The sequence below is a fragment of the Fusarium keratoplasticum genome, chromosome 11 (genome assembly GCF_025433545.1).
Source record: "Fusarium keratoplasticum isolate Fu6.1 chromosome 11, whole genome shotgun sequence".
Classification (NCBI taxonomy): domain Eukaryota; kingdom Fungi; phylum Ascomycota; class Sordariomycetes; order Hypocreales; family Nectriaceae; genus Fusarium; species Fusarium keratoplasticum.
The window spans coordinates 552455-565446 of record NC_070539.1 but is presented as its reverse complement, the minus strand read 5'-3'; the positions used below and the strand labels follow the sequence as shown (position 1 = coordinate 565446).

The following is a 12992-nucleotide window of genomic DNA, read 5'->3' as shown; positions in this document are numbered from 1 at the left end:
GAACTGGGGTAATAGTCAGCAAGAAAGCCACTAGCATATATCAGAGAAACAGAGTAGCGCCTACAGATTTGTCTACTGTATCACTCCGACTCTGAAGGTCGCGGAGCTTGCGCCGAAGCGCCCAAGCCCGCTGTACCTGGTCGGCAGCATGTACAGCACAATCTCGGGCGCGAAGAGGGTCAAAGCGACCCATTGCGTTTTAGACCATAAGATTTGATACCAAGCCGTCTTCTCGGGTACGTTGAGGTGCAAAGCAGTGTAAATGCACGCCACGAGAGTGAGGAGACAGCTTTGGAGGATATCCATTGTGCCTCGGACATTGGGGGAGTTGACCCAGTTCGGGACGACGATGGCGCGAAGGGCGCTAGTGTCATTCTGATGGGAAATAGGACGGTCTATGGCGAGTTTATTGTCGAGTTGTCATCTGATGGCGCCATGAGAGTTCGTTTGCTTCCGGTTCAAGCCCAGAAGTTGTCTGAGGGAATTTCTTCGAAGCCAAAGCGAGCCGATGGGAGAAAGAAGGCCAAAGACACCATGAGCCACCCTGCCACGTTCTGGAGTTTTCGGCTGCCAAGAGAGTGTGAATCTAGACCTTGGGCTTTTGCTGCACAAGGCTGCCGGTGGCGTTGAGTACCCAGCCAATGAGGAAGACTGGTACCTAACAGCCTTGATTGAGGTTGGTGAGATAAGGAGACAGGGCATCCAAGCGGTTTGGGACGGCGATATCTATCATTATTTGGGTACTTAATTAGGGAAACTCATCTCTGTGTGAGGGTGTGACAGCAGGATATTCATGGCTGTAGGTGCATTGGACATGGCAGCCCAAATTCTGAGAAGCGGGAGATGAGATTAGACTACGGAGGACCCAAAATATTTGAAGATGCCATTGTCAATATCTGCATGGATAAATTCTCTGTTTGTGTTTCTCCTTCTATAGATCCTATCTCTATCAGTGATGCCAGCAAACAGCGTTAACTACGCCTTGCTTGTCAGGCAGCAAGGAATGCACGTGATCAGAAGCAGTGAGTGAGCGATTACTGGCTGGGTGAGCATCCATCCAAATTCACCTGGCTGATGTCGCATCTTCACTCGCCTTTAGATTCCAAGCATTTCAAACCCTTTCTTGCTGAAGAAAAGCCATTAATAGCTCCTAGTCCAATATTTATATTGTTTTTACTCCCAGGATCACCCGTAGCATCCCATCATCGTGCGTTCATGCTCCAGGCGAACGAACCCAGCATCCCCCCTTAAGAGGCCATCACGTGATCTGTGCTACCAGTAGAAGCAAGCTGTGGTACGAAGCAGCGGTTGGTCAATCTGAGACACAACGCCACTGCAGGCATCATGGCTCCCTTTTTTGGGAAATACGGCAGTTACAGCTCTGTCAGTCGATTCAACTTGCAGTTGTGTCCAAGCAATGGGCATATCACTTTGCACTGACGCACAAGAGGGGATAGCAGTAGATGGCAGGGTGCAGAAGACCAAGTCCAGGCTTGGTACGAGTGACAGTGCGATACTTAGAACCTCTGAGCTGGAGATTTAGAGATAGTAAGCCATGTTTTGCTCAGAATCTCTTCAATGCACACCCTACAGAGTACAGCTTTCGTCTCAATGCTACCCCATAAGCAGCGGAGCCGGACCCTTGGTGGGGTTAAGCTTTTGCACGGATTGGAATGCTAGCAACATGATCTTACGCTGAGTGCTTGATAATCAGGCCCCTGGTCTTTTCTCACCTCTGATCACTTCACCGCTCCATACAATGAATGCAACGACCATCACTGCTACGACGGGTTTTGCTGCTGAGACGAGTTCGTATGGCAAAGTCCTGGTGTCTCTCGTGCTGCCATGTCTCCTTACATATGTCTATACCTCCTACAGCAACAAGGGGTACCGCCATGACCAGGCATCTCGGGAACCACCGAGGGTTCCGTACTGGGTCCCCGTCGTCGGCAACACATTTGGGTTTGCCTTTGACACGGAAAAATTCCTCTTTTCCGCTATGTAACTCTCCACCTCGCCCCTTTTGACGCTTTCCCTAACAACCCCTAGATCCAAGTTTGGCAATGTTCCGCTTCGGCTCCTGATTGGGGCTGAGCCCATGTACTATATCCCTCACGGCCAACCAATCCTTGACCTTTTCAAGGCGTCTCGCCATTTGACGACCAAGTCCCTTGGTGTTATGACCATTCGAAACGCATTTGGTTGTCCACCTGCAGATGTCAAGATTTATGCAGACGACGAGTCTGGGACAGATGCAAAGCCTGCGCCTGGCTGGGAGCACGTCGATCCTTCACAGCGACTGCACTTTGTGCACCATCGCGACTTACACACACTTCTAGCGGGAAGTTCGTTACATGCTCTTGAAGAAAAGTTTGTGGAGGCATTGTCAAGGAGTATTTCAAACGATTCAAAGTTTAAGGAGGACGAATGGACGGAAGTGAGCGACTTGTACGCCCTGTTCAGGGACTACCTCTTCTGTGCTGCGCTTGAAGCCTTCTGTGGTGAAAAGTTCTTGGAGCTGTCTCCGGATTTCCCAGAGGATTTTTGGTTGTTCGATCATCATCTTCCAAGCCTATTCAAGAGGCTCCCCAAATGGCTCATTCCCAAGAGTTTTCGCACGAGAGACAAGGCGCTTGAAGGAGTGCTGCGATATCACAAATATGGGCGAGAACAATTTGACTTCACTGACGATGATGTCTTGAAAGGAGAATGGACGCCCGAGTTTGGATCACGACTTATGAGGGCGAGACACAAGATGTTCTTGACAATTGGGTTTTCCGTCCAAGGCGCGGCCGCCCTTGATCTAGGCATGCTGTGGGGGTAAGTTCTGTCCTCTCCTCCGATTATCTCGATGCTAACGTGCCCCAGTGTGAATGCTAACGCCATTCCCGCTGCCATGTGGATGCTACTTGGGGTTCTCCTCGACGACCACATCAAAGATCGCCTCATGGCTGAGATCGACCCTGCATTCACTGCATCTTCACTGTCGTTCGACAAGGACATACTCTGCTCGGGACCACTCCTCAACTCCATATACTGCGAAACCCTCCGTGTTCGAGTTGCCGCACCTGTGGGTCGGACGTCGTTGATCCCGGATCTCAAGTTTGGGAAGTGGAAATTGAAACAGGGTGTGACAATGCTTTCAACATCGTGGATTGGAGGCCATGATACTAAGTTCTGGAACACTGGTAGAGAGTTCCCTGACGGGTCTGTAGAGCATCCTGTGGATTCTTTCTGGGCCGAAAGATTCCTTCAGTATCCAGATGACCCGTCAAGCGGACCAGTTCGCAACCCATCCGTCAAGGCCCCATTCAAGACGAAGAGACACACACCAGAGGACGATAGAAACGCGCAGGTTGTAACAGATGGCACGCAGGGATATTGGTATCCGTATGGTGGAGGAACCAAGATGTGCCCTGGCCGGTTCTTTGCTACTCAGGAGCTGAAGGTGGGGGTTGCCGTCATGCTTCGTGCATACGACATTGATTTGCTTGACCATGAAGCAGCTGCCAAGATCGGACCCAATATGGACTACTTTCCTTTTGGCACCATCCCTCCTAATGGCAAGGTTGCCGCTCGAATTAGGCGTCGCAAACTGGAGTAAGAAGACTTGGAATTACTCATATTTTCCGCTATGCTTTAGGTAAATGCAGACAATGCCGTGTTCCATGCCGTGTTCTGATGTTGCTCCATTTGTAGCTCAATCCAAGGCTCAAGAAGGGTGGGGGCACGTCAAGCTCTCACGAATGCCCTGCGACTACTCGAGTAGATAGACTAAGTCAATATAAACGGTAACCAAAGCAATCAGCGTGTCGAATATCACAAACCCTCAAGGCAAAGAAACGCCAAAGTGTCAGCCAAGTCATACGACCAAAACCCAAGTCCATCGTGGCTGTGCTATCCTATCAGAATAAACCCCTCAACATCTGCAGATCCAATGTTTCCCCACCTCATTTCTTTGCCATGCCAACTGTCAGCCCTATGAACCAAAATACACTCTCCGTCTATAGCGATACCCACCATGGCATCCCAACTGTGCCACCGCTGTCGCGTCCTTGAGATCGACGACTCGGCAGTTGGGACTATCAAGTCCATCTTGAGGGGGTCGGTGGAGTATCTTGACTACAACCGACAAGGCGCAAGCAGGCAGCCAGAACCTATTCAGCTCGACTACCTCCTAGAAGATACCTTACCAGATCTCGGAGTACTGCAATTCTCAAGGACTGATGGGGGGTTACCTTGTGACTTCTGCCAACTCCTTCGAGACTGTATCTTGGATACCAGACCTGAGGACTCGGTCTGGGCAGGCAAACTCAACATTCGTCTTCAATACATCTTCAGAGAGGGGATTCCAGAAGCATTGCGCGCCTATTGGGAACCATCAGTCGGGACTGAATCGTTTCCCCAAGGCGTACTTTTTGCTTTAGAAGGAGGTCCACGAAAGTCCCCCCTCCTCCGTCGTCCAAGCAGCAAACGCTAACAAGCAACAGCCCAGATCAAAAGCTGGCTACGATTGGCCTATTCAAACCCTATTCGCGAGGCTTTGGACGCAGAGACTATCACGATGTTTCAAGGTGCAGCCGCACGGAGCGGCCAATATTACCCAATGATGGAGAAAGTGGGATCGTTCTGGCCATCCAGGTTGATCAAGATTGAGGGTTTCCCATCAAACAGAAAGCTCAGCCTGGTCCTTCGCCATGAGATTGAGAAGTCTGAGGACCCAAGCAAGACCAAAGCTGGATACGCCGCTCTGAGCTATTGCTGGGGAACGGCAAAACATGCTGCCAAACAAGCAAAAACATTGACAACCACATTGGCGCAAAGACGAGGTGACATACCCGAGTCTGACCTGACTGCACTGATCCGTGATTCGATCACCGTCTGCCAGAGCCTGGGTATCACATACCTCTGGGTGGATGCCCTGTGCATTTTACAGGACTCATTCGAAGACTGGTCGGTGGAGTCCATGGCGATGTCAGAGATCTACGCAGGCTCTGCCATCACGATTTGTCCACTGGATGCTCAGCACTGCGAGCAGAGCTTCCTTTCTCGGCGGCTGGACTGTCAAGTCGAGGTTCCTTTTACTTCAAAGCTCAGGCCTAGAATCACAGGGACATATACACTACGATATGCCGGAATGGAATTGAGCAACCCTGCCGACGACGAGATACCATCGCCTCCAGACTCTTTAGACAGAGTATTGAAGAACTCGCCATGGATGAAACGCGGTTGGACGTGTCAGGAAATGCAGCTCTCCAGGCAGATGCTTTGTTTCGGAAAGACCAGAACCTGGCTCCTGGGCACTCTCAACGCCACCACCGAAAAGGGTGATTCTGAAGTCCCCAACCCAACTATCTTGCCAACTATTTCCGAAGAGTTGTTCTCAAATGGTCTTTCTGATCATCTGAAGGCTGCACAGCTGTGGATGTTTCTTGTCCAAGACTATACCAGTCGGCAGCTCACATACCGCAAGGACACGTTCCCAGCCCTGTCCGGTATTGCGAAGATATTTGCCAAGAGCCTCAAGGACGAGTATGCCGCTGGGCTCTGGAAAAAGAATATCTTGCGTCAGTTGATATGGACCATCACACAGGAGGAGCTCCTATCACAATCCACGTTGCCTTTCCAAAGTTTAGCGGGCTTGCTGGGGCATCTCTCTGACCCGAGAAACTGTTATGGTCCATCTTGGAGCTGGGCAAGCCGATCTCTCGCTGTTGAGTACAACTCAGACACCGATGCTGCATCAACCTTTCGAGACGAAATTGAGGAAATTAGCGTCCACACAAAGGTCGAAGGCCCCAATCCATTCGGTACTGTATCAGGGGGCACTGTTAGGATCCGGACGAGGGCGAGAAGCTTGAATTTCTCCAAAGCTAGGCCGTACGATGAGGCTAAATTCAAGTTGGATGGTATATGCCATTGGGTTGTGCCATTCGAGAAAGAGGAAGTCCATTGTCATTTGGACTGGATCACCAAAGAGTTATCAAAGGATCTGAGCAACGCTCGCGTCGTCCTATTGCTCAGCGCAACGGACTGGCTAAACGACGAAACTGATACGGACAACCAGGTTTTGGGTCTGGTCGTTTACCCTCTTGACAAACTCCAGAACACTTGGGTACGGATTGGAACTTTTATTTGTGGTGGTCGCCCTGGTACTATCGGCATGAACCTGTTCAAAGGTTGTACGATTGACGAGACAACCATCCTCTGAACCGTAAGAACAGCATGGTCACTGGTGTCTCTCAGGAGAGAACCGTGGATTACCTAGGGGAAATGAGTTGTTTAACCAGAGCTTGGATGAAATAGATCTCAAGACCAGCCTCAAGGCGTGCGTTGTGAGTTACAGATGACCTCAGACCGCTCATGATCACCCGCATTTCAATAATTAATGACCTGAGCACATTAATTTGTTGGTCCTGCAGTTGGACCATGCAGCTGTTGGCTCCAGTTGAGCCTGAATCGTATGTCGACGGCACAACACCAACTTCACGCTGAGTTGGCCGTTGCTATCCACTTGTTGGTTTCAGGTTGTCCAATCTGCATGTTATTGATGAATTTCAGACACAGAACATGCAGCTGAAAATATTCTTTTATCCAAGGCATAACAAAAGTGCTCAGTCGTACAGTCCGGGCTTCTTCCTAGTTAGTCTCAGGTTCATTAATTGCTGGAGCTACCACTTTCACCTCACCGGCCAGGCTCGTCTTTACCCACTTCTAAAAACTTGATCACATCATACCCATTCAATGGCTCATTAGACAGCTTTCCCAATATCTGCTCCCCTACTTCGTCTGAGGTACATTGCTTAACGGGGCAACGGCCGTGTGCCTCTTCGCTCTGGCTTCTTCACCGCTTCGCCTTCACCCAAGCTTACTCTCAAAGATGTTAAGCCACGGCCAGCTCTTAAGTGTATAAGCCCTATACACTAAGGCCAGATAATGGCATTGGCCTTCCTTTTATGTGTTCCAGTCATCCCAGACTCACGCCGAGTATTTCCAAGAGAAATGAGCTGGAGAGGTGGGATCTGCCCCCACGTAGAGTCGGCAACCATATCCGCTTCAACCTTTGGCCAAATTCTTATTGATCCATAGTGAAACATCTGCTTCCGAGAAATGCTACTACCGAGTTTGCTCCACAGAGTCTCCGTGGATTGTAAATACGGCTGTGATCAGACTCCACTTCCCTGCTGGCAATGGGGGGCGAGTGTACCAACGGCCCTCAGCACTGCGATCAAGGGAGATGCCAGCTGGGACGTCACATGCACTCAGAGATCCCAGGGGTACCGGGATCTCTATCCAAAGACTAACCGAGCGCGGTCAAATTTGAGACGAAGCATGAGCGCAAGGCCCGGTGGCGCAACAAGCTCTCCTTAAGGTCGGGCATCATTTCAAAAGAGGCGGCTTCCGTAGATCACTTGTGGGAGATTGCGGGGAAGGCTAGCAAGGGAGATTACATGTATCTTGGCGCCGATCGACCAGCTAGTCTGCGGTCTAAGAGTCCACCGTCCAGCCGCCTCGAGGACTTCCATGGCTGGGTCCAGTCCAGGGAGCAGGGCTCTTGGTATGGGGTATCACATTGGAATCACATGGCCCGTCAAGCATAGATGCTCCCGTCATTCATCATCTTCCAAGCCAAGAATCACTGCAACCAGTTCAAGCAGATGGATGCATCTTTCAGCACGAGTCACAGAGGTAAAGCCAAGAATCACGACACATTCATCATAACAATAAAATCAGATTCGCATTTCTCCTTCCTAATCCTAATTATTCTTCTTTATTAGAATTAAAGCCCCAGAGCCGTTTTCGCTCTGGACCCCACCACTTGGAGACGGCCTCGGCCTCGATGGCCCATTGCGCAGCCTCCTCGCCATACTTGGACTTGACGCCCTTGGCCAAGTCGCTCATGGACCACTTCTCGAACGGCGCAAGCTCCAGAGGGTCGTTCTTCAGATCGGTGAACCGATATTGGGTATTTTGGTCTAGAGGGATGACGATCCTCCAGGGGGCATCGGCAGAGGTCATGGAAAGCATGCTGGCTCCGCCGTTGATGATGCCAAAGTTCCAGGCCCTGCGGCCGTTGTGCGAGGACTTGTATGGTCGGATTAGGGATTGGCCTTCGTAGTCGTGGATAAGGTCGGATGCGGCTGCTGTGTCCTTCTTGTTGAGCGAGCCGGTGTTGATGAGGAGGTCGAGAATAGTGGGGAGGATAGAAATGGAGGTGGCATTAGCATTATATTGGACCCGAGGAATATTGGGGTGTCTAAAGGTGATGGGCACGCGGAAGTTGCTGACGTGGCCGTTCTCGTAGGTGCCGGTCTTGGAGCGCTGGTCTTCCTTGAAGGCCTGGCCGTGGTCGCCGACAAAGACGACGAGGGTTTCGTTGGAGATGCCAAAGTCGTCAAAGGTCTGCATGAGCTCACCGAGCCACGCGTCTGTGAAGCGGATCGCGTTCATGTAGTTGTTAAAGTCTTCGTGCCATCCATTCTTGCCGTGAGTCTGGAGATACTCCTCGGACTTGAAGGATTGAGGCACGCCCCAGGGGTGATGAGTGGTGCTGGTAAAGTGAGAGAAGAACATGCGCTTGTTCTCCTTCTGGATCTTGGTGATGTAGTCCTTGATGTGGGACTTGAGGGTCGTCTCGGCGTATCCAAAGTAGTTGATCTCCTCCAACTCGCCCTCCTTGGCGTCAGCGTCCAGTCGGTCCTTAGTGACAATGTGCTTGAAGCCGATCTTTTCGTCAAACTTGTCTTGACGATCGTATCCGTCGGTGATGGACTGGAAGAAGGCGGGGTACCACTGCTGGTCCAAAAAGTCCTCGCTGGGCTTGTCCTCCTTGATCTTGTTGAAGAGTTCCAGAACCTGGGGAATACAAGCTTGGTAAGCCTGTGTCTCGGACTCCTCGAAGCCGTCGACGGGCATGGACCAGGCACCGCAGTGAATGGCGGCCATGCTCTTGAATGAAAGAGAAGATGTTGTGAAACCTCCAACGACATTGATGCCACCAAATCCCTCCTCGGTTGTGTCGTTCCACTGGGGAATTGCTACAGGGTCGAAAGCGGAACCGTCCTTCTTCTTGAAGTCTGCCGACTTTCCAGTAATGCGCTGGGCAACGGGTCCCAGGCCAGCAAGTCGAGCGTTAATCTCATCCTCATTCTTGCCCTTGTTAGCCTGCATAATGATCTTGTGCATGTCAGAACCATATTGAAGAGGGAAGAGCTCCTCTCGGAAACTCTCCATCATGATCAAAGCAACGTGCTTGATCTTGACGGTTCCGTTGTTGAGCACGTCCTGCAGCACCTCCAAGATGTCGCTGTCCTGGTTCGAAATCTTCATGGGGTCGCTGACAGGGTTGTAAAAGGCGTCCTGGGCCTCGATGCCAGGGCAGCTGTTCTTAGCCTTGTCGGTCGAGTTGTCGGTCTTCTCAACCTCCTCAGGAACTGCCTTCTTCAAAGACCACTTGCCAAAGCCAGAAGGAACCTCCTCGGGGAGCCAATCGGGGACTGTGTCGCGGTACTGCTGAACGTAATCGTTGTTGCTTCCCGGAGCCCATCCCTTGAAGTGACCATTGGGACTCTCCCACTTGGACACTTCAAGCTGCTCGGGGTAAGGCCACGGGTTTCCGTTGAGCGCAGCATTCTCAGCGCACACATCGGGCGTCGACTTGAACATCTCGAGCATCTGAAGGGGGAGGGTGGCCGACATCATGTGGTACGGCGCGAACGGCCGGCAGAGGGTGGTGAGCGTGATGAAGACGGCAACACCACTAACAATGAGCCATGGTGTCTTTTGAGTCGGGTATTCCTCCCGGTTGTCTCCATAGCCACTCTCCAGGCCACCTTTCATCTCGTCGAAGTCATCGCTAGAGTCGCTAGTGTCGCTATCGGAGCTGTATGGGTCGAGGAGTGTGTTGGGGGATCGAGGGTAGTAGTTGCGGCGTCTCTGGGCCTTGGAGCCTCGGCATGATGTCCAGACTTGGTGATATTAGCATGAGTGAGGCTGATGAGATGTGAGACGAAATACCATAGTTGATAGGTGTTGCGACCAAGACCAGCAATCCGCCAACCCCTCTGTAAAGATACCACTTAGCAACCCAGGCAAGACCAAAAATGAGGAGCCCAGATGCAATGACGGTGTTGAGACCGCTGAGCAGGATCTTCATGCCATCCTTGTCGCCAGCATAGCTTCGTGCCTCGGACCACTTAATCTCATTGCCGGTTGAGTAAAAGAAGCCAATTTGTGAAGAAGCGGCGCCAAAAACGATGAGACTGAAATGTCTTGTCAGTACAGCACAAGCAAGTGAGACAAATCGAAGCTTCAACGTACGAGAAAATACAGCCTAGCACGCAGGCGGTGACAGCAGCAACGCCCTTCTTCTGTCGCAGAGCTAGACGTGACACCAAAATGACCAGGAGGTCCGGGAGAAGCAGCGAGGGTAGGAAAAGGACAAAGGCAGCCAAGGAGACGGTCTTGGCGTGGATGGAGAGGTGGACCAGCTTGGTCAAGGTCAATGAAACGAAGGTTAACGAGAAACAAAAGGGAACGAGCGTGGCAAACATCTTTACTAACACGACTCTGATAAAAAGTACAGGCTAGAAGAAGATGTCGAACATGGGAAAGGGAAACGGCTTCAAGGAGAGGAGAAAAGAAAACGAGAGTCAAGAAGCCGTTCAAGAATCTGGGGGAAGGAGAAGAAAGTGGAGGAACGGGATCCGTCTCCGTAAGTACGGAGACAACAATGGCCAAAAAGCAAGCCGCCTTCACTTCAGGGGATCAGAATGCAGCAACAGGTCGCGTGTGGCAATGACCAACAGGCAAGTTCCATGATTAGTCTAATTAAACACACCTCGCACGGGTGTGACCTCGCGCTCTGAGCGTCAAGCAAGCATCTGTCCGTCGGGCACCTCAATAGGGCTGAGCCGTGATGAGTGGCGGTCGTATGGCTCTCTCGTATTCAATCTCGACCCGGGCACACAGTTTTCGTTGACTTTTTGCTTCTTCCCGGCTAGCCGATGGGCATTGGCCCTCACATTCAGGGGCCATTGTTCGAGAGAGCCAATGAACCATTGTGTTTTCTTCTCCTCTGCTTCCATGGCTTCAGCCCAGCGGAACCCCTCTACCAATGCCTGTCCTCATCCCGGGCGAGAACCTCCACCCCCTGTGTTGTACAGCGCATGTTGCGCCTCATACGAGCTGTGCCTAAACGAAGCCGGTCTGTCAAGCTACCCCAGAGAACCAACGCGGTGGAGAAAATCTCACAAAAATCTTTCCAAAAGTTCCCGCTTCTTCCTGCGGTCCCAGGGGTGACCCCCCGGCCGGGCGGTACCTGACCTGGGCCGTGGGTCGATGGCTCAGATTAATGGCACCCGCTAACGGCATAAGCGGCATGGGCAGTCAAGGCTAGGGGCGCACAGGAGCGTAAGAGTGACATGTGAGGCATTTCCCCCTTGGACATGGCGTCTTTTTTTTAGAATCAATTTGCGGTACGGGGCACGCGACCATTGCGAGCAGGCACGCGAGCAGTACAGTACAGGAGAGTGAGTACAGTACAAAGAGTGTTCATTGTTGCAGCGGTGGCGGCATGATTCAAGAGCCACGACAACCTCTAGACTCCTTATTAGTCGCCATGACGCGCCCATTGCCGCTCCAGAACTGTGCCCTCACGTAAAGTTCACCACCATCCGTTTCATGCCGAGGCACTGCTGCACTGCGCTGCGCTTTCGTGATGGAGTCGGGGAGATTACACGGCGCTCCGTCCGGTCAGTTTAGCGAGCGAGCGAGCGAGAGAGAAGTAAGCAGACAGGTCAAAAGAATCAATGATCGCCTGAAACCGAGGCCCATCGCGCCATGTTTCTCATCTTGGCGGCGATTCGGACCATCCATGGTTCCCGGCTCGTAAAGCGTCCATTGACGCACGGCTGTTGATCATCGCTGCATTCTGCTCGTTTCGGCATCTCTGTTGAGAGCCGACAGGGGCGATCCTCCTGGATCCAATGAGTTGGCGACAGATCAGCTGCGCCACACCAGCTCAGAGGCCGTCGGGGACCACGCAAGGCGACCTGAGAGGCCGATGCTGGCCAGGAAGTCAGCCACATCAGATCATCTCCGCTGGTGTGGTGTTCTAGCCGGAGCAGTTAAGGGATACTTGTTTCTCACGCGCTGCATGACTTGCGCCCAAGTACTTTTCATCCTCAGCCCTCGGAGTGTTTTCTCATTAGCTGAACGCTACCCCACAAGCCTTCCAGACTCTGATCCTTTTGGTGGCTGATGCTACACGCTAAACGAGTTTGGCAGCCTTCAACCTGGACGGAAATAGCATCATCCACGGGGATTACTGCTTTTGTTGCTTCAAGATGACTTGTTCGGCTGTCAGAGCCGAGAAGTGCATGTCTTTGTTGATTCAACATTGGTCGCAACAATCGACAATTCACTTGTTCTTGAAAGTCATGACAATCACTTGCTGACCACCAGAGCAATCCATCCTGCAGATCCCACGTCCTACTGTGCCGCTTCACCGCACTACTTTTCCTGTCGTCAGACAGGCAACCAACCTGAAAAATCCCTTTCCTCGCTTCATATCGACAGGGCTGGTTTTCCTGCCTGTCATTCGGGATCCGAAAAAGATGCCTAAATACGGATTACAATACGAACTGTATCCATTTCGTCCCCTTTCATCTCGCAATTTTGCAAATCCTTCGCGCAAAGCACCTACCCTAGATTTGAACACCGTTTCTTCCGCGATGACGTAAGAAAAACTCTTTTGACGCTGACACTGAGATCGTACCGGGAAATCGGCATCGCCAGGCGCCGACTAATTGTTAGCCTCTGCAGCCTCTTGAAACAAGCCTGTTTTGATCGAAGCCGTGACGTGTCGAACGGCTGTTACCTTGTTTGCATAGGATCTCAACGAGGCGCAGGCGGAACTAAAGGGATTGTAAACAAGAGGCGAATGCGCCTTTCGTAGCGGATAGGCATCGATCCTTAACTAGGCAGCTGTC

The 12992-nt window shown here is 51.7% G+C and overlaps 2 protein-coding genes and 1 pseudogene across 3 annotated transcripts, besides 1 other annotated feature; 2 read left to right on the top strand and 1 right to left on the bottom strand.

Annotated features, from left to right (window-relative positions):
• Positions 1 to 1714: 1714 nt before the first annotated feature.
• NCS57_01298900 lies at positions 1715 to 3604 on the top strand (annotated as a pseudogene). The gene is made up of 3 exons: positions 1715 to 2001; positions 2050 to 2820; positions 2869 to 3604.
• Positions 1715 to 3604: a sequence feature.
• Positions 3605 to 4564: 960 nt separating this feature from the next.
• NCS57_01298800 (HET domain-containing protein) lies at positions 4565 to 6211 on the top strand (the record flags this gene model as incomplete). Its single annotated transcript, XM_053062642.1, has 1 exon — positions 4565 to 6211. One exon carries the CDS (start codon positions 4565 to 4567, stop codon positions 6209 to 6211), a length of 1647 nt encoding a protein of 548 aa, XP_052907537.1.
• A 1550-nt stretch (positions 6212 to 7761) lies between these two features.
• Positions 7762 to 10553, bottom strand: NCS57_01298700 (Sulfatase domain-containing protein; the record flags this gene model as incomplete). Its single annotated transcript, XM_053062641.1, has 3 exons — positions 7762 to 9968; positions 10018 to 10262; positions 10321 to 10553. The coding sequence occupies 3 exons, from the start codon at positions 10551 to 10553 to the stop codon at positions 7762 to 7764; spliced, it is 2685 nt and encodes an 894-aa protein (XP_052907536.1).
• Between the last annotated feature and the right edge of the window lie 2439 nt (positions 10554 to 12992).